Raw genomic sequence first — 21,673 nt, forward strand, 5'->3', positions numbered from 1 at the left:
AATTGAAAAGATGACATACAGGCAAGAAATAGTCGAGATTTTTTACCCTGAGATTTTTCCCCCAGTGTGTGCCCTCCTAGACTCAAAGGCCTTATGCACAGTAACTAACATAAAGATCAACCACTTTACAATAGGAAATGTGCTGTCTTTAAGCCAGAAGACCTTTAAAATACCTTTTTCCTCAAGTGCTGCTTGAAACCGTGGATCAACAGGTCTGTAATAACTGCTTTATCCGGTATAGTGCTTAATTCTGAAGTCTCAAATTCTCTCAATAAAACAATAGCGACTTTTCGTTATGCTCTGTAAAACCATGAACATGGTTTTCCTACACAAACAATACTGCTCCAATTCATGGCCCCAACACTAGGTTTCATTTCTGTTTGTACCAGTGATAAGCTCAACAACCTGAGGCCCTCATTTCAATCTACACTGACATCATCTCATTAAAGGACAGAATCTTAAAATGTACCTGCTGTAAACAACCACAATTTTACATACCTTTCGCAAAGAGTTTGGCACAATCATGACACAGTGAAAAGTCGTGAGACCACTGCGCATCCCACCCCTTCCCTGGTGTTGTTGATCCACAGCTCTTGCAGCGAACACATTTGGTACATATCTGGAAGATAGATATGTTTGGCAAGAGTTATTTGCTTTTATCCAATGGCTTTTATTCTTTTGTATTAATGATACATTTCATAATTTTATTATTTAATGAGTGCTGATAGCTTATACAACAGAACAAGGAGTTTCAAACACCAGAATTTCCACTATAAGGAGAAGGGCTCCCTCCCTTTATGATAAGATGGTGCTGATGCAAAAAGAGGAAAAATAGTGCTTCACATTTGCACTTAAGAAAATATCAACATTCCTTTCGCATAAGAAAGTATATATAGTTATGACATTCCTTCTGACCCAAAATATGAAGTCTTATTTTATCAGTTTTCCAACTCTGAATACACCATTAGTGTTAGAAAACACTTAAAAATTATTAGCAACAAATATATTATAGGCAAGGATTTTGCACTTTAGAACAAAAACTTGACAGACACAAAGCAGGGCATGAATCCAAACTGCCTCTCAATACCACTATCAACTGGTAAGTTTGTTAACAAAGTAAATGCTTCCATTCTGAAGAGCTTCTTCCATGTTCTCCAACTATGATCAGAAGAATTACTATAACTAAAAAAGGTGTAATGCCTTTATAAATCTGCTTGTTCAAAACCCATCTGCTTTACCACAAGCCACCTCATCAAGAAGCCTATTCCCAAATGCATCTTCCAATGCAACAGGCATCCTTCCTTAAACTGATAAGCCAGTGCACTGGAGCAAGTCAACTGCAGCACTTTGGCCTGTAGCATTATGATCAGTTAAGTCAATCATCCCAAAAAAGAAATTTCAAAAAATCTTACCCAAACTTTCTTTTTCTTGGTGGGTTTTGTTGGGTAGTTTGGGCCCAGGCACTCAGGGTGATAGCTGTTTCGGCACTTATTGCACTCCAGCAGCTGCTACAAGAATAATGGGAGAGAGTATTGGAACAGAAACCCTAAAAAGGATGCAAAATCTTGGACATTTTCATTTTACATTAGATCCCTTATTTAGGGAAACAGGAGAAGTTGCAACTAAGTGAACTGAGATAAATTCACAGCCGCACACAGCAGTCTGCACACAGAGTGTGAACTCCACTGTCTACTGTCCGAGTTACCAGCTGAGGGTCAGAGCAAAAAGCTCTGGCAACAGTGCAGAAAAGACTAGCTGGGTCGCTTGGAGGTTGGGGTACCTTGGTGGCCTGGTGCTGTCTCCCACACACGTGGCAGAACTTGCAGCGACGACAGCACCAGTTTTCCAGCTGGTCCTCCAGGGGCCGCTCGCTCTCCTCTAAGCAGAACTTGTGGAAAGGCTCACAACAGACCTGACAATACACAAACTGCAAGGGGGAGAGGGCGGTTTTAGCAAGTCAAAACCTTTTCTTAATTCCCAAACAAGCCTGCTTGCACTCCTTACTACTTTGAATTCTGCTTTACAGCTGACAGTATGAGAATATCTATTAGTATATTTTATGGGGGAAACTGAGTGTGTACTTCAGATAACCTAAATACATGCCTGTCTACACAGATTATGCATCTACCAGCAAACAGGAGTCTGGTACCTTTTATCTACGTGCTCTGAGTATTGGTAAGGGCCTACAGACTTCTTCAGGATTTCCCTCCCTCTCTGTAACACAAGCCAACCACACCCAAAGAAACATTTAGTGGACAAGGAAGGCACATACAGAGCAAAGAGACATCTTTCCCTCTGTTTAGTTTATATGGGCCATTTGAAAGCTCAAAGGATCCTCTACAAGGACAGACATACTAGAAAAAGAATAGTCCTTAGGGCACAAACACTGCAGGCACAAGCAGGACAGAGGAATTGTTTGTTCACTTGAGCAACTGACTGAGAAGGGCATGGCTCCATGTGCCACTGGATCTTCATAATCCTCAAATGCATTGCTGTTCACACGAAGAACTTAACCCCATTTTCCTTGAGTATTGTTCGCCTTTTCTAGAGCGCTAGCATCACCTTCCCAGGATAGCTAGTCTGAAAATTTTGAGAAGTCGCCTATCTTTTCCTGGAAATGCATTTAATAAAACTTAAGCAAAAATTCGGCTGTTTATACAGCACCAAAACCTTGCCGGTCACATTTCAGTAATGGTCTGCAACTCTTAGTAGATACAGACATACCTGGGAAAATCAACACTGCCTAACACCATTTCAACAAAACTGAGCAGTTTTTCTAATTTCAAGTTAACAGAAAGCAAAAGCCACTGCTTTACCTCTGCTGTGGGATTCCAAATTACGTTTAAGAAGAGATGCAGGGGGCTCTTGAAAATGCCATTCCTTATGTCTAATAGAGTTCACTTCTAAACTAAGCACCACAGAAGTTCTCAAAGTGAATTCAAATACCTTCCATTTTAGTATCTTAGGGCAGAGTCTAGCAAGGACAGATTTACAGGTATTATTTTAATTTCTTCTGTTTTATAGATTATTATTATTTTTTTTTTTGTAACAATATGGTGCCGTAACTAAGTCATCAACAGCAGAACACAATGCTTTACCTCCACATGTCCACTGCTGGCACAGAGAAAACACACCACCCTGGGAGTAATAGGTACCGAGGTCACGATGCCTAACCCACCCATCTCCCAAACATTCTCCACTTCACAGTCCTCCTGAAAGTACAAAAGGATACATCACCATGCAGAATAAGGAAATACCACATCAGTATAAAGAGCTCACATTGCTGTGTTATGCATTCTGTTTCTGTAACTAGGTGTTCTAAAACAGAAATTATTTTAACTTTTATCTTGGTTATTTTATAACATATATTGCAATAGTTACAACTTGGTACTGTTCTTTGCAAGAGAGTTCAATAATACACTAACTTTCTCTCTACAGAAAGCAAGCCTAAAAAGCATGACAAAGTTTTTCACAATTGCACAATTATTACTAAAAATGAAATTTCAGAATAATTACACTTTATTAAAACTTCATATTTGTATAAAACACTTATGAGATCTCACTCTAATCTCCAGTATTAACACTTATAGATGGACTGAAAAATTGTTAGGAAAATGTTAAATTTTATTATTTCAACACCGTTGTTCAAAAAAAATAAAATACATGATTTATCAGTTTAAAACCCCAGATATACCCAAAGTATTGTGAATTACAAATTACTAACATTTTCCCCAAATCTTGTTGACTCAAGTTGAGGTAAGGTTTTTATAGTTCCATCTTAATGGAATAATTCTTCATAAACCTCAAATTCTTGCTCATCCTCACATTGAGGGTTAAGGTTTAAAGCTTTAAAGTGTCTCTTCATCCAGTACTCTGATTATAAGAAAAAAAAGGCATAACAAACTTCTAAAAGTCAATCACGTCAGAAAGATTCCTATTTACAATTCTCACTGAATGGGACCAGACATACAAACTTAGAAGTCACTGTCAGCATTCTTGAGGGACTCTACTTCCAGTTTTTAGAGTCAGTTAATATTCAAATACTTAAAACATTTTGTCCTCTACCTTGAAATCCACTCGGATTCTGTGGACTCCATCTGTAGGTGGCTTTTGCTTGGAACTGCTCCCATTAGTCAGAGTACTGAGCAAATTCAGCGTGCTGCTTTCTGGCTTGCTTATAGGAGGGGGCTTTTCCTAGTCAAGTAAAGGAGCCTGCATTAATCCCAACCCCAAACATTAAAGCTTAAACAGTATTTACATTAAACACTACACATAATACAAAAAATACAAAAAATAAGAAAATACAAAAAAAAAAAAACACCCCAAACCAAGAACAACAAAAACCCACAACCAAACCATCACAAAATTAATGAGTTGCAAGAAAGTAACCATTTTGCAATCAGTTTTAAGAGCATTCCACACACAATTATATTTCTAATTCAATTTGCTGCATTTTCCCCTAGCATCATGTTATTCTCTATATTATCAGTGCCTTTTTTTTTTTTTTTTTTTTTTTTACTTTCCTGCAGTAGGGCAACTCTGGGTGTAGTTAGTACCTACCTATATACATTTATCTCTGAGATTTAAATATATGAACCATTTTTTCATAATGAAGTTGTTTCTAAGACAAAGGTAGTTCTTTTTTTACTTATTAATTTTTTAATGGACAACCTAGCCTTCACTCCACAACATACAAGTCTTAGAACAAATTAACTCCTAAGCTGAATATAGACATATGGCAGGTAATTTTATATCCACATACCGACATAAGGTAAAGCCTAATGTTTGTGTAACTTGCTCAAATCACAGGAATCTACATGTTCCTCTTTGATAGGATTGAAAATGTCTTTCTTTTTAAATACCACAAAAGATCTTGAGTAGCGTTAGGAATCAAGCTAGATCAGTCTTAAATCAGCATTCCAAGGAAAAGCGGCAGAACTGAATTCCTATAGATATTTTAAGTACAAAAAAATCTGCAAAAGGGTTAAGTAATACAGTCTTACTTTCTAGATAGACAAAAGATTCAGGTTCTCAAAATTTATTGACTGTGTACAAAAAGCAGTATTCACCTTTTCTTTTGGTTTCTGTTTCACAGGGAAAGTTGGACGGGGAGCAATTTTTTTCTGTTTGTTTTGTTCTGTGCCTAGGAAGGGGGGAAAAATTATGAGTATTTCAAGTAACTAACAGCGACCTGTAGAGAAGAAAAGGGAAAAAGTCAGCTGTGTAATGAGAGATGAATTTTAGACTGGAATTTTTCCATCGTCTTTTGTGGTCACCAACTATGACTGGGGCAGTCTCTGCAAGGTGTGGCCAGTCGAACTTGCTCTGCTATAAGTCTGAAGTGTTCCAGGTGTAAAGCAACAGAAGTCCTGGAGCTGCCTTTTTGTTCACTTTCCATGCTGTTCTGTACTACGTGCAATAGTAGGTTATGTTTTTGTAGTAGAAAAAATTACATTCTTGTTGTTTCACATTCAGACTGTAAACAGTCAGTAAACTTAACAGTATTGAAAATATACTTCAAGATTGCCAAGACTAGATGACTAAAAATCACTTTAAAGGTGTTCATCTTTCTTCCCGTCCCAATATATAATGTAGTACAATAAAAGAAAGCCAGTTCTAAGCAAAATTCCCAAAATAATTTGCTTTAATTTCACCAGGTCATAAAGCATTTATCAGCTTTAAAATCCAACAGATTTTAGCAGTATTACTACTGTTACTTAACATGACTCAAACATACTGAAGATAAACAGTCCCATTTACCTATTTCTGGCTGTGGAGTCTGCTTTTTCTTAGGCTCAGAAGTGGTAAGTTTAGGAGCTTCTTTTTTCAAAGGTCCTGAGCTTGGTGGCTGAGGAGGGAGCTGTACTGGCTGAGATGTTTGTTTGCCAGTCTTTCTGGCACCAGGTGCAGGGACCTGTTTGGGCTCCGACAGAGGAGTAGAGGAATTTCCATCCTCATGTTTCTCCTCGACTGGCTTACGAGCAGGTTCACTGCTCTTCTTTATGGCATTGTCTTCTCTTGATAAAACAGTTGGAGGAGTTTGTTTCTGTCCAGAGTCCAATTGGTTCTTTCCAGAATGGCTTTCTTTCTTTTCATTCGTCTTGGATTTCTTCTCTTTCTTTTTTGCAGCTAGGAAGAAAAAGCATCAATAAATTAAAGCAGATAGAACTGTGCAACTTCGAGTAGTTCACTGCACTTTTAAAATTAGGAAACAGACATTTTGTTTCTTCATTCCACTGAAGAAAAAACTGTACTCATCCAAAAAAATTGTCAGTAAAATTAATGTACTTGTCTTATATTACAACCTGTGTTCTAATACTTTGGGCCTCTATTCTGACAGACTGGTAAGCAAAGTACTTATGTGGTAATGCAGATTCACAGCTTAACTGTGCAAAAGAGAAAGCCAACTTTGCATGGAAAAGTTTAGGGAATTCAAGACAACCACCTGGCCACTGTCACACTAACATGCAGACCTCCAGAGGTCTAGCACCAGGATGCAGGGATTTAACAAAATACATATGATGGTTCACTTAAGCCTGATGCCAGAGACAAGGAAGTGCCAAGAGATTTATCAGTCCCCATGTCATTCAGAAACATAGAAATATCTGAGAATTGGTTCACCTGAAGTGCTGAGGGGAGACTGATCAGCTATCCGCAGCAGTTCCCTACAAAAGGGAGGAGAAACTACAATTCTAGTGCTGAAAAAGACAGTTATGGATTATGGACGCTGTCTATACTCACGTTTCTCCTACAACTTTCAGGTGACATCAGCAGAACAGACAGGTTCCCTGTTAACATTTAATTTCAGACTAAACTTTTATAGCTCAGTGTCGTTGCAATGACAGCATAAAAAGCAATTTAAGGTATGAAAATTTCTTTCTTATCCTACACTTGAGCCAAATCTTTCAGCCTACCTTTAGCTTGCTTCTGGAGATACGCTTTAGAAGGCATCCACTGTAGATTCTGACATTTCCTCATTCTACAAAGAAAGAATATGTTGTGTAATCATAAATTGGAAGAAAAATGCAAACACTAAGAGAGAATTCCATAAATATTCAATGTGATTTTTTTTAAAAGCTATCATCAATACACTCATTTTCTTCAAATTATTTTTCCCTTCTTCAGAGATATTTAAAAGAGTATTATTTTCCTGTATTTTCCTTTTTGTTTTCTGAACTCTCAACACAATTTTGCAGCTAATAAAGCTGCTTATGTAATAACTGATTCGCTGATAAATCCCCTATCAATTCCATTTCTTGGGTATTGGCATAGGAGTAATACCAGGGTACTTCTAACAACTCTAAAACCACATCAAACTCTCCCAATAGTAGTTTTTATGTAATCCACAATGAGGTCATTTCAGCCAAAAAAATAGTTGCTCTGCTTATATGGAGTGGGATTGGATTAGGTGTAAGCAAGTTTTTAAATGTTCAACTCCTATTTTTCTTATGTCTCATTCCAGATGGTATTCAGTGCTATGCCAGGTTCTTCAAAGCGGGGAGAATATGGGGAGAATAAGTTGTAAGTGAACTTCAGAAAAAGAAGGTCGTAAAAAGCACACCTTGATCCTAGATCTACACTCCTAAATTAAATTGCTTTTAATTGCTTTTTACTGTGATCCATCCTCAGCCCAGGCCAAATTCATTCCAGGCCTGCACTAGAGGGTTAAATCTGGTGTTTCCTACCTCAGAATGTGGATGTGCTTATCCTACTCCACATAGGAATTAGTTGAAGAATTTCTCACATGCACAAACTTACTTGCAGCACTGCTTCTTTATATTACGCCCACCAAACTTCGGTTTGTCCAGACAGTTAGTACAGACACCACAGTCCTCTGGAACCTGGCAGCCTGAACACTGCCCACAGCGCCTTGACCGTCGACCCTTCTTCACTGGTGGTTCTTGCTGTGTCTTGTTTCTGGTTACCGGCTTAATTGGTTTGATAGGTGGAGCAAGAGGTTCTGCCTCTTCAGAGCCGGCTATTGATGACTTATCTATCAAAAAAAAAATTCTAATGTGAATTCACTGAAGTCATACAATGTTTCAGAAGCATCTAATGAGCTAATGGAATTTATTCTATTAAGCGTAAGTTCATCTGCAGATCTGCAGGACCACACAAGCTGTGTGTGCGTGTATGTGTACATATCACAATACACTTGTAGACACAGCCCTAACTAACCTAATGTGTATCACATAGCACTTTTATAAAAATTCACAATGGTTAAAAGAATTGACCCTATTTGAGTGGCATTTTAACAAAAAGCCCAGATCAGTTTAATATACTGTCCCCTGTTAATTGCTTGATATCCTCATTTTTACAGGTTCAGATGTAGCCATATTTATTATAGATGCCACTAACCCAAGTAGTCAACAAAGCAGACTTTCTATGAATCCACAAGTGAAAACTGGAAGTCTTAACCTACCATCATTCCCCATGGAAGACAGTATCTTCTCTCGCTCTTCCCATGGTAAGGCACTCAGAGTGGGCATGTCGTCAGGAAACACGGCTCGCTTACGACCCAGTGCAACAGCTGCTCTTCTGCAAACATGTTTTATTCGTGGTCCTCGGACTGACGTTTCTGATGAATCACTCTCTTGTCCCTAGATTTCAGAATAAGAAAACAGACAGTATTCCTAAGAAAGGTACAAAAATGAGACTGGGCCACATACGAAAACTTCTAGATAACCTAAAAAGAGTTAAATTATATATTAGCTTGCATTTTGTAAGGGTCAGGATAGAAGTAAAGACTATCAGCCTTCTAAGCCTTGGATATCCAAGGGAGGATAAACTCAAAAGGACAAGAAGTTTTACTCATTTGGAATTACAAGGTAAGTTTCTACCTGTTAACTGGAAAGTGAACTCACTCATGGAGCCGTATGTTATTAGGGCACTGACATCAGAAATTTAGAGTTGACTGGAATTAGGATAAACAGACTAACACTGAGCATTAATTGATCTGTCTGAAGATCAATTTTGTAGCAGCAAACCTTTAAGGTGAGGGGATAGTGTTTACTGAGGTGATAAAAGAAATGTAGCATTTTAGTACCATTTTCCACATTTTTAACATAGGATTCTGACATATTTCCTAATAAAAGAACTCCACCCGAAGAATTAACTGCAAGGGCTTGGGCTTCTTAGTATAAACATGCCAGGCGTACAGAAGCACGCATTTATTCTTTCTGGGGACAAAAGCTTAAGAATTCTTTATTTAAAATATGCACTAATTTTTAACACTAACATCATGTGGGAAAGTGAAAAAAGAAAATACTCCCTGAAAGTATATTTCTATCATAAAACATCTACCTTTCCGACAGCTAAAAAGGACTGCAGAAGAGGGTGGTTTTGGTGTGGGGGAAATGGGGAGAGGGAAGAGAAGACAGCAGTAGGAAGCAGTCCTCCAATCAGATGCAAAATCCCAACGGATTTTACTCCTTCCCATTAATAACAGATCAGATCGTCATAAGGTAAAGTTACAAGAGAGAGAGAGACCAAGATCAACTCATCTTTAGAAAGACTATTGCAGTTTGCTAGAACCATGCTTTTAAAAATGCCTATTACCCTTGATGTTTACTTTGCTTAGAGTTATACAGAGAAACCTAATAAACAGTTCCACTGTACTGTTCTCTAAAAACGCATGCAGCTCCCCCTTGGACTGACTATGCGGTAGCTTTCTCTCCCCCTCAACTTCTGCCCATGCCTTCTCATTTTTGTATCATTTACCATCTGTTGCACTAATGGCTACTTAGCTTGGCATATTAACTCTTCACATTCAGGACACGAAAGATACTAGTGATTTTCAGTGCAACTTCAAAATAAGATGCCCTCTAGCAAAAAAAAAAAAAAAAAGGAAAAAAATACCTGTGCTTTTGGCTGATCTGCTTGTTTGAGGGACTTGCTCTTCTCAATCTTGTACAGCTGGGCTTTTGCTTTTTTCAGAAGACTGGCTACCCTTTTGTCAGTCATTGGCAGTTTGTCTGCTTGAGCCAACATAGAGCTGATGGAGGAAGCGGAATGTTTAACAGTGCTTGATGAAGGAGTAGAGAGACGCAGAGCTTTTTCTTTCTCCAAAGACGGCACAGTGGGGCTGAGGTCCAGATCTGATTTGTCTAACCCCCCTCTACCTTTCTTGGATGTTTTGGTTTTGATGGCTGTTGTATCTACCAGAGCAGCAGTGGAAACATCTGCCACGGGATCTATTGCTGTAGACTTCCTCCGCCCAGCAGTTTTTTTTGCAGAAGATGATGCTGCAGCATCTTCACTGACAACTTTTTCTTTGGGCATTTTACCTACAGGAAACAAAGCAGAGCTACTCTGAATTTCTGACCCTTTTCTCCTTTTCTCTTTCCTTGACTCCCGTTTGTTCTCCTTCTCTCTCTCTCTGTCTTTCTCTCTGCTCTTGTCCTTCTCCACACTTTTATCAGCGTCTTTATCTTTGGACAGTTCCTCTGTTGCCCTGTCTTTGTTTCTGCCTCTCTCTGTCTGGGGACTTGGAGTGAACCAAGGAAAGAGAGGAGTAGGACTACTAGATGAGAAAGGCTCTGCTGGAGTGCTAGTCTGCTTCCTTTGTCTCTGGCTTCTTTCTGCTGATTCCCCAGACTGCGTTAGGGAATGGGAAGGAAAAGTAAAAGTTGAATTTAAGGCACTAGTGGCAAGAGAACTAACAGAAATGCTAGTTAATGAGGAAGATACAGAAGACTGTGGGGTGAGAGTTGTCAGGTCAGAGGTACTAAGTCTCCCACTTCTTGTCCTCATGGAGTGCGAAGGAGATCTGGGTTCTGAGCGGATAGGGCTAAAGACTTTTCTCTTTCGTTTCCTAGAAGAGACACCTGTTGCAGAAGTTCCTGTAGTGGTTCGACCAACCGATGAGGGCAAAGTTACGGATTCAAAGATTCTGGAGTGGGCCTCGCTTGGAGTGAATCTCGGAGCTCTCAGCAGAGGACTTCTCTTGTGCATATCAAATCTTGTTCCAGAATGAAGAGAAAACAGTCGTGCTGGAGCTGTAGCACCTGGTGTTGAGAAGCCAGATGCAAAGCCAACATCCTCTGGTGTTAGTGGTGGGGGTCTAAAGTTATCAAATATTGGTTTGCGAATAAGACCCTCTTTGGCATATTTTGCTGATGAGAAGTACTGTGGTTCTGACCTGGAATGCTTTAGAGAAGTCCACCTAAACGTTGGCTCTCGCAGAATTGATTTCCGTTTCTCTTGCATTGGTGCAGCAGAAGTAGGAAGAAAGGGTGAGGCTAATGGTATGGTAGGAGGCATGAGCCAAGGAGTACGGTCTGAGATGCCGGCAGCGGGTTGTAGTGGTGGGGGAGGAGTGAGCAGAGGGGGAGGAGGAGAGGACGACGACTGCTGCTGTGGCACACTTGGCAAGGCTGACAGTTTTTTAGCAGTCCTCTGGCCAAAACTTCTTTCTGTTATTGAAAACCTTCTGTTTCTCCTGTCACTGTTATCATTCTCAGGGGACTGAGAAACAGGCAGAGGTGTGTGAACTTCTGGAGTATTACTTCGTTCCTCAGAAAGTGTCTGCATCTCCTCAGAAGCCTGAGAGTCTGTAGATGTATCAACGCTAGGGCTGCTGGACCGCGAGGAATCTGAAGACATCTGAGATGAATGCTGAGAAGCAGCACTGGATTTTTCACTGGATCCGCAAGAAGTAGCGCTGAACCTGCTGTTTGGTGTGGATTCTAGTCTGGATATTTTAATAGGAGGGTCATAGTCTTCATCTTCAATGAACCGTTTGGGTGTTTTAATAATCCGTGAAGAGATAGCGCTTACGACTGGCATAATGAACTGTCGGATATTTTTAAGCTGGGTTCTCCCCTTTCTGCCCTGCAGTTTGGCTGCTTCTTTCTCGATCTTTTTTTGCGCCCCCTTCTTAGCCCTCTGCAAGAGTTGCTTAGCAATTGTTGCATCCGTCCTTTTTGTAGAAGGTATAATCCTAACAGGCTTAATCCTGCGCGGACTCTGTCTGACAGCAGTCTTTTCTTCTTTTGTAAGAGGTGGTGTGCCATCCTTTTCTTTACGTATCCTTTGGGGTTTCTCCAGCTGCGAATTTACGACTAAGGCTGAGGAAGTCTTTAAACGTTCAGAAGACGGTGGCCTCCCTCTCCTGCGCACAATCTGAACACTTTTCCTCCCAATCTGAAGTTTTGCCCCAGGCTTAAATTTAGATTTTAGTGGAGAGAGTTTACTAGTTCTTAATTTCTTAATTTTAGTTGCTTGCTGAAATGTAGTGGATGGTGACCTTTTGATTTTTTTCAGGCTCTCTTTTTCTTCTTTGCTTCCCTTCTGAATATCTGATGTGCCTTTTACTTGTGACAATTTGAACTTCACGCTAGTAAGTGTTGGAGGTCTTCCTCGTCTTTTTTCCCCACTTTTCAGTTCCTTCTTCTTTACTTTCTCCATGGGTGTGGTTTCAGACTTGCTTGAAGGGGAACACACTGATGAAGAGTCTGATAGTACAGCTGAACTTCGGTCAGAACTGCTCCGGGGCCTCCCACGAGGTTTTCGTGGACTAGATTTAACTACGAGGAAAGCAGAGAATGCAGAGGACACATTAAATTTCTCTAAGTATTGGATCAGCTTTATCCAGGTCACACAAGTATTTACTCTGCATAAATCATGACTCACATAAATCGCCAAAAACTTTTCAGTTCATCAACAAATAAAAATTTTATTTTATCAATCCATGTAAAGACTTCCTTCACAAACCTCTTCTCATATAAAAGGAGATTTAGATAATTTTTTTAAAATGCAAGCTTGCTTTTCTACAACAACCATATATGCCACTGCACAAAACCAGTATCAATACAATGGTAAAAGAGAATGATAATTCATAAGCAGATTTGTAATGTTTCAAATGCACTAAAAAATTATTTTAAACGAAACGGATCACAGTTGAAAGGAAAAAAAGTCCTTCTTCACTAGTACCATCCATCAGCACTGCTAATGGATATGTCAGTACGGCAAGAACAACATACAGGGAGAAGTTGATGTAAGGTATCTTACTAAAAAATGGTATTAGTTCTGAAATACATTTAGCATTCAGGACTGCACTAGCAATGATCAAGCAGATGTGCATGCCTTGATTACTCACCTCTACCAATGCATTTCAACCCATACCCACCAACCCAGCTATTCCAGTTCTGGGTCTTCACATAGCTCTGACAATGTATTTCATTCTTCATCTGAAACACCCTATTAGTATGGCTTTCCACAATAGAATTCGCTGGCAAGGCCAAACCAAGTAGAGTATTGTGGTGAGAGCATTTATTGACAAGAATCTAAATCAAAACCAAACCCGTTTGTGTGCACCCCCATCATGATTTGATCCGACATCTAGAAAGTTTCTTGAAAAAAATACAACAACTTAACTATAGCTTATCCTTAAGCGTTCTGTATTTGTTTTATTAAAAAAAATTGAAGGTTCCAGTTACAGGAGATGAGCGTATTGAAAAATATTAAAATGTTCAACATGGGATTTTTTATTACTGTTCTTTAAGATTAAATTGTTCCAACTGCATCTTAGATGGAATTTTGTAAAGAAACATTTACTTTTGCACCTCGTGACTACGTCTGTCTACCCATAGCTGAACACATTCCTGAAACTAGATCCTAACCATTAAAATAACTGCCTCTTTAAAACACTAACTTCAGGTTTCAAATACCAGTTTCATCAGTATAATTCTTTTACTCAAAGTTTCCCTGTTCTGCAACAGATCAGATCTAAAGACACCACAATGACAGCATGCAAAGCTAAACTGAATCCAAAGAGTGGTTATGGTCTTGATGGTGGATGAGATTTGATACAACAAACAGGAAAGACATGACAAAACCACCACAAAGCAGCACACAAAGACAACATCCGTTCCTGCTATATGCACATACCTGTGGGGGACCTGGTGGGACTTTGTACTTTGACTTCTTCATCTGAACCAAAACCTAGGAACTGTTCATCCTGCAACAAAAAAGTAGATTGAAATTTGAAGATGTGGATATTAACATTTAAACAAACTTAACTATTATCAAGGCATGAAGAGATTCTAGAAGATTTTCTCTCCCCAAGTAACGTACTCACATTTGTTCTTCAAGCAAACAATTGCTAAAAAGGAAATACCACTTTTATTTTTATATATATAAATATATATGTATTTGTATACATAAACAAAACAGTTATAGTTTACACCTAGAGAACGATGAAAAGGAGTTATGGGGAAACAGAGGACAAGTATCTATGAAAACAATCCTTTAACGTACAAAATCTGCTGCTCATATCAAACCACCAAGAACAGATCGCTCCATAGGCTAGTGTTCAAAATACCCTAAGGACCTACTTCAGCTAAACAAACAAAAAACCAGCACACATCTCCATGCTTATTTTTGTAGTACCGTTGTAGAATAACTTCTTCCAAACTCATTGAAGAGACCGGAGGCCCAGAAGCAGCCAAGGTCTCTAAGTAAGCCCAAGTGCTCTGGAGGTTCGGCAGGGCCTTTGCTCACTGCAGCCCTGTGCTGATGGCAGCCTCTCCCTGCAGGAGGCCTTGCCCCTGCTCCCACAGAGCCAACAGCAGTGCTCACAGCCTCTGCAAGGAAAGCGTACAGTTTTGGGGCCTCTTCCTTCTATTTTAAAGATTTTTTTTTTTTAACCTGACAGAGATGACAGAAATTTAGAAGACTCAGGAATAAAACCACTACAACAAGTGCCATAAGAAGACAAGGTGCAGGTTATGGACAAAGTAACACTGACCTAAGGTGCAACACAACTAGGAAACAAACTTAGGCTATAAAACGTTGATTTTTGAAACGACGATTTATGAAATGACAACTTTTGATATAGCAAAGCCAATCAATACTCCGATTTGATGTTAAGGGCGCTCTGTTCAGATTAAGCCATTTTTTCCAGGGAGCACGCGAAAGTGTAAATCCTCATGACAGGCCACCAAAATTTACGACAATCTGTTTTCACGCCGATCCAGGTTTCCTAATGCAGTTTCACCTCAAGCAATTACGTTCTCTGCTCTTAAATTTCCTCTCTACTTTGAGAACGGATACACCACTTGTTGCTTGCTTCTTTAAAGCACCGCACGCCCTGGCTGCGTGCTAGAAGGTAGCTTTCTGCTCTGCCGTGGAGGTGCCACAGCTCTGGCTGCACGTTCTCTGTAACACATTGCTGAGAACGGAGCCGGCTCGGAGCCGTGGGTAAAGGCTGCCAAGCGCATGCTCCACGCCGCACGCCCAGCACTGCGGAGCCGTCACGCCTGCACGCCGCTCCCCAGCGCACGTGGGCGCGCGGCGAGATGTAAACAGTGTGCACGGGGCTGCTGCCGGGGAACGGGCCCTGGCACCGGCAGAGGGGATGCTGCTTGCCGAGACACCGGGCTGAAGTGTTCTCAGCACCGAGACAGAGAAGGCAGGCAGAAAAGCCACAAGCTACGTGTGCACAGAGAGGTTCAGAAGGGTACTGGGAACAGCCACTCACCCCGAGCGATTTTTTCCCCATTAGACTACCAAAAAGCGGTACCTGCAGCGTTTTCAAAGACACAACAACGTACGTATAGTGCATCTTAGGTATGGAGAAAGGCCAAATAATGCTTAATTTTGTGTATATGAGCACGCTTTCCCCCAGGAAAACAGAATTCAATGCCACAAGCAGGAGATTGTTAAAGCAACAGCCTCCTAAACAAGAGCTGTGAAAAATACCTCAACTCTAATTCCAGATGTCAGGACAGGGAGGTACAGCACGGCAGTGCTGAGCTGCCTGAGAGCAGTGCTGTTCCAGCAGACCAAGCTGCAGATCTCTGAAATCCTGATTCAGTCCCTGCTCTCCATGCCACACTATTCTCCCTTCAGAGCTCAGCCATCGGCATCCAGTTCCTGAACTTGCGATGGGTTTCATCTTCCTTCTTTTCTTCCTCTTACATCTGTTAAATTAACTGTTGCTCCCACTATGAAACCTTTATATTATTTCTTCCTTGTCCTCCTGTTTTTCAACAGATTACAAAAGCGATGCTCCATGCTATCTGCAGCGCTCTTTCTGTCAACAAGTTCAAGCCAACATCACTGCTACATCATCCGCTCCCACCCCCAGCCAGCAACACTCGCTGTGCACCTACCTGACCTGCTCTGTATTTTATCTGTTTGCATCCTGCTCACCTGAAATCTTATCTGCCTCCTCAAGGACTAAGAAAGATACGCATTCGAGCTAGGGAGGACGTATGAGAAACACGCAGACAGCTACAGGCTCTGCAGCAGAGAATGCTCTTCACAGGGGGACTGCTGAGCTAAATTGAATTAAAAAAATGAATCTCCTTGCTGAGAGGAAGGCTAACAATAACAATTAATCCTATAGACCACTTGGTGGAAAAGATAGCTATGATTTCTTTCCATAGAACAATTCAGTTTGAAGTCTCCCAGCTCCAATTAAACATCCCCCAACGCTTCATTCATTGGCTGCACAGGAATGGTGCTGAGCAACGGGCAGCTCGCAGCTGTGGTTCCAGATCCACAGTGCTGCAGGGTGGAAAGCACACCTCTGCAGAACCAGACCCCTCACCACTGCAATTCCAACCTAGTCAGCAAAGGCAGAAGGTATGCTCTAATCACATTTCCAACAGACCATTTAAAATACACGATACAATATATACATGTATATATATATTTTTTTTCCCCAGAAGAGTAACAGATGCAAAGACTTTGCAAGACTGAATTAGAGCCTATCACTGCTGAGAGAGGCAAGTTTAATTTAAACTAAAATAATACGTCACTCCAAAACCAGTCAGTGGCACTTGACCTCCGTGTGTATGACACATTTGCTGTTGGTGAACTATTGCAAACCTCAGGCAGCAAAGACAGAGATGCCTCTAACATTAAATGCAGTCTCTAGACACTTAAAACTTGCAGCTTTTAAAGAACAGTGAAAACCACATCATGATCATACACAAAACACTACTGAAACTTGAAAAAGCCGTTATATAAAACCAGCTTTAATGAAGACATGTATGACCCTGCCTGTTAAGGAGCACTGAGGGACACAGCTCCTAGCACTGAAGGCAACCCCTCTGCTTAAGGTTTCTGTACACTAAAAGCATAGGGAAAAGTCTGTCTTCAGGTCTCATCGTAGCCCATTTTGCATGACAATTAGCGATACCAGTAAACATGGCCGCGTAAGCTGAGCTTTCTTCCTAACAAAATGTGGAAAAAATAAATAAATGAAGATGATGAGCAAAAACCAGATCTGGGTGGTAGCACTAGAACCCTGACATGGGAAGAAAGTTTGTCACCACCTTACATTACACAAAACTTTTACAAGCTTGCAATTAAAAATAACCTAACAATAACAAAGTTGCAGAGGTGTTGACTACCAGCAGTTAAACCTCAGAACAGAAAACAAGTCTGCAGTTAAAGTCGTGAGATGGCAGCTGGATGTTCAAAGGTAAGAGCAGGGCAGGACAGAGATGTGTTTCACAGTAACGGCTCTGTCCAGGACAAAACACTGCGACTGAAGACAGACAAGAGCTCACAACGCGCTCTCCAAATACTCCAGCCACCCCTCCACCTCACTGCCAGCTTAACGAAAAGAACCAGGCACTTGATCACAACCCCTCAGAAGTTCGGCCAGACGCGCTGCCCTGCTGCCCGGCCCAGCTCAGGGTTTCCCCACACCTGCCCAGTGAGGAAAGCAGCAAAGAGGAACCGCGCACAACTCCTGCACTTCCGCAGAACGAATCCCCAATCCTGCTGTCCCCCAGAAGTGGATCACACAAGGTTTCACACAAACTACCACCCCTGCCCAAGCTCTCACCAACCCAACTACGAAAGAGACAATTTCTCTACAAATATTTGGAGGCTGGGGCCATGAAGCAAGTAAGATAGAAGAGCTGTCCAACAGTCCTGAACTGCATCTGCCTCTAAGTTGCTGTAGCTACTATGAATGCCTTTTGAAAAAATAATAAAAATCTGGGATCCTATTATTTTGTCTGAGGCTATTAAATGAGTGTGCTCTATTTTTGACAGTTGTATGCCCTAACCCACACGTGGAACCTGCGTTATCCTCAAACTGATCACTGCTGTGGGTCCCCTCCAACTCTGGCTATCCCATGACTCTGCCTGCTAACTTACTTTTCCAATGGGATAGATAAACAGATAGATAAATAAATGGATTAAAAAAATAATCCTTTGGCTTCATTTACAACCAGAAGCAGCAAGACCCGTACGTCATTCAGGTTTGTTCCGTGATGTTCCTGCCTGTATCGCTGACCTCAGCACAGCAGTTCTCACAGCCTAGGACGATGGCCTTGTAACTTCGCAGAACGAGAAGTGATTGAGAAGGCCACGAAACACCAGCATGCACGTGCAAGGCTAAGTCGCCCAGTCAGAAGCAAAATTCACTTCTGAGGCAAATAAAGCAGGAACGGTTACTCCAGTTTTTCAGAAGTCGCTATCAAGCATGACAGATGGAGAGTGATTAAAAACCATCATGGTTTTGAACATGACCTCATTTACCTGAGAAAGAATAATGCAACACCAAAAGGTCACTCGGGATTATAAATAAAGGGAGGAGGAAAGGCTCGCCTCTCGGGCAAGGCACAAAACCTCGCTGAGCAGGCAGGGGCGATCTCTTGGCGGTCAGCAGAGCTCCCACGTCCATCCCCGCTCAAACATCGAGCCACCCAGACCAGCCTAAACCTCAGAGCTGCGAGCAGACGAACAAAGGCTTTTCTTGAAGTCATCTAGTTACTGCAAGAACAGAAAACTCCCAAGCAAATCTCTATCTGAGCACAATCTACCACAACACTCTTGAGTGAAATTACTTTCCAAAGAATTTCTGATTAAAGGTCTCAGGGGAAAGTCCAGCCCCAGATGCCCAAGTGTCCTGAAGGTGCTGGTGTCCCGATGTGTCTGACTAACAGCCTGACCCAAAGCACTATGGACTCGTAACGCTGCAGAGGACCGTCACCAAAGCTGTCAGAAACTCTACGAACAGCAGTGCAGCTGACCCAAACGGCTCTCACAAAGGTTTATTTAATTTTAAAGCAGTTATTTGAACAATGTTTTCCTCCTCTTCCCATTCACCCTTTTGATTTTGGCCCCAGTTATGCAACACCTCAGCTTCTTGGAAAGAGAAGAGCTGGTTTTAGGAGACCACTCAGGAGCCTGCTCGGTCACTACAGCACAACACCTACCGGGCTGCTCTGGGAGGAACGAGCATCCTTGGAGGTCAGCAGACTGCAGCCCCTGGGACAAGCACCGGGGGCACTCGGAGCTTTAGTCGGAGGCGGAACCCTCTGGTAACTCAGGGAGAGGCTTCACCAGCGATTACTGGCGGTGCAGCGTCACTACCAGACAGCACGATATTTGGGTTCAGTGCTATCTACTTGCTAGGCTGAGGGCCCAGCTGCCTTTCGTTCTTTAACTAATTCCACATCTGGAAGCTCTGCCTGGGAATGATGTGGGAGCTAAGCTGGGACCTTGCCTCAGAACAGCACCGATGCAGCTACACCTGCCCTGAACGCGAGGTAAAACGCTTGACTGTGTTCCAGACCAGAACAGGGAAGAGCTGTGCTGCACACCGTGCTACTGGGCGGCAGCGGTGCCCTCAGCAGAACGGCAGCTCTCCCGTCCCCAGCCCATGGCTGATTGCAGAAGCATGGGGCTCAAGCGCCGAGCACCCCACTCTAACAGTGCTAAGGAGCGCACGATCAGTACCGCCAGCATGCTAGAAGGAAACTAAGAATATCCAGAGTTAGGGGGTAACGATACAGCTCGTCTCTTGCTATCTAGCCAGAACTGCAAGCAGCAGAGAGGACGAACTTACACCAGCCCACAAACGAAACACAAGTAGACCACGTATTCCACAGTCACGGCTCCATCAGCTCAGGCTATCCTCTACGCTCAATACTCCATATGAACAATTCTCATTTCCAGTTTCACAACAGGAACGTGTTTCAAAGCGCCTGAAAAACGCTCTTGTTTTGCTTGCAGTGAGCTTCCAGTACCACTACCACCACCGAGGGTCAGACAGACCATTGCCTAGAAAAATCTACCTTACACTCAGCGAGAGAAAAGTGAGACCAAAGCCTCCCGGACCACATCTAACAGAGCGCTGGCAACATGCCGCTTTTGGCAAGCTACATCCCTTCCTCTCTCTTGGTTCCACAATGAACATTTAGAAAGCAATGCTTCAGCTGAACTTGGACAACTGAGAGAAGGAAGGAATTCTCGAGCTTGTTGTTGAATAGAAGCAGACATAACTCACCACGCTGCCCAGACACACACCAAGGCAGGAGGCTGAGGTACTGGATACTGGAGCTGTGCTCCGGGTGCTGCACCCATCCACATACACCAATAGCTTCAACAACAGCAAACTCATCTTTTACTTCTGAAGAAGCGCGTGCCACCCAGCAAAGCATGGAAGTATTATTCAAGTATTTCAAAGGCTGGGCTATGTTTCCGAGCTTGTCGCAGTGGAAAAAAGTTTAGCCTTCCGTGATTCCTTTTGCGGCATCTCTAACTTGATGCCTAAGGGCTCACTCGCTGCTGCGCACAGGGCTGACCTGGGGGCTGAACCATAACGAACTTCAGTGCTGACAGTAAAATGCAGGAACGGAAAAGCCTCAGAGGCTTATGCAGCACGGCCACCTAGCTCAAAGCATGTACCTGCCCAAGAAGCATCCCACTTTAACAATCTGCAAGAACACACGTCCTTCACCAGCATCACTCTCAGTGGCCCCCAGTGCTGAACAGAGAAGCGAGGTGTAGCATCTCACCGGCGAGTCCCTTTGCCTGCCCTTTCCCAACCAATCCTTGGCCTAAAGAGGAGATCAGGATGCCTTCCAGTAGGTGCCACATGCATTTTACTCGGGTGCTCTCTAAGACAGGTCAAGAAGAGAAAGCAAACTCCTCTGCTGAAGTGGGAAACTTTTGCTGGTTTGCAACCAGAACCAAGAAAACCAAGTCCCTTAATTGCAGAATCATTAGGGTTGGAAAAGCCCTCCAGGATCACCTGGTCCAACCACCCCCTACCACCACTGTCACCACCAAGCCATGTCCCCAGGCACCAAGTCCAGCCTCTCCTCAAACACCCCCACGGACGGTGACTCCACCACTCCCTGGGCAGCCCGTCCCCATGCCCGACTGCTCCTCCTCAGCAGAAATGTCTCCTCACTTCCAACCTGAACCTCCCCTCCCTCCAACGTTTCTGTTGATTGAAACAACACACAGCTGAAACCTGACCAAAATGCCTCCCTGCCTCTCAGGACAAGGCAGTTTCTTGCCTCACACACGGCAGTGCCTTTTTCCATGGAATTCTTGCTGCTCGAAAGCTGTACAAACAGCAAGCTTTGACATCACAACTGCAAAACTTGCGGTGGGCACGTTCCCTCGCGTGTGGGCACAGCAGAGGAGCACCTGCCCGCTTGTGGAAGCCAGCAGCACTGCCTCCCGCGCACCGAACAGCTCAGGAGGACGCAGCCTCCCCAGGGAAGAACTTCAAAGCCAGTTAAGCAAGCTGAAAGATGAACAACTGACTCAGAGACACCCAGACTTTTTTTTTTTTTCCCATTTCCTCCACATCTGATACAGTAAAATCTATAGTACGGCACTCCTATTACAATAAAAAATAATAATAATAAAAAAAGGCAGTGCAACATAATCCTGCAAGGATCTGCCCTGT

General features: G+C 42.3%; 1 protein-coding gene across 3 annotated transcripts in view; it reads right to left on the reverse strand.

Moving 5' to 3' along the window:
- Window positions 1–21,673, reverse strand: part of KMT2A (lysine methyltransferase 2A) — a 50,667-nt gene that overhangs the window by 24,339 nt on the left and 4,655 nt on the right. For 2 of the 3 annotated variants that reach the window (XM_066981369.1, XM_066981367.1), the window contains exons 2-13: window positions 13,891–13,960; window positions 9,859–12,527; window positions 8,423–8,600; window positions 7,759–7,993; window positions 6,915–6,979; window positions 5,761–6,129; window positions 5,070–5,143; window positions 4,066–4,194; window positions 3,099–3,212; window positions 1,781–1,927; window positions 1,413–1,508; window positions 499–619 (exon numbers count right to left, since the gene is read on the reverse strand). In XM_066981369.1, coding sequence (XP_066837470.1) covers window positions 499–619; window positions 1,413–1,508; window positions 1,781–1,927; window positions 3,099–3,212; window positions 4,066–4,194; window positions 5,070–5,143; window positions 5,761–6,129; window positions 6,915–6,979; window positions 7,759–7,993; window positions 8,423–8,600; window positions 9,859–12,527; window positions 13,891–13,960 — 4,267 coding nt within the window. The remainder of the gene's footprint in view (window positions 1–498; window positions 620–1,412; window positions 1,509–1,780; window positions 1,928–3,098; window positions 3,213–4,065; window positions 4,195–5,069; window positions 5,144–5,760; window positions 6,130–6,914; window positions 6,980–7,758; window positions 7,994–8,422; window positions 8,601–9,858; window positions 12,528–13,890; window positions 13,961–21,673) is intronic. The other variant, XM_066981368.1, reaches the window with a different exon arrangement.

Source organism: Anser cygnoides, chromosome 21, assembly GCF_040182565.1.
Source record: "Anser cygnoides isolate HZ-2024a breed goose chromosome 21, Taihu_goose_T2T_genome, whole genome shotgun sequence".
Taxonomy (NCBI): Eukaryota; Metazoa; Chordata; class Aves; order Anseriformes; family Anatidae; genus Anser; species Anser cygnoides.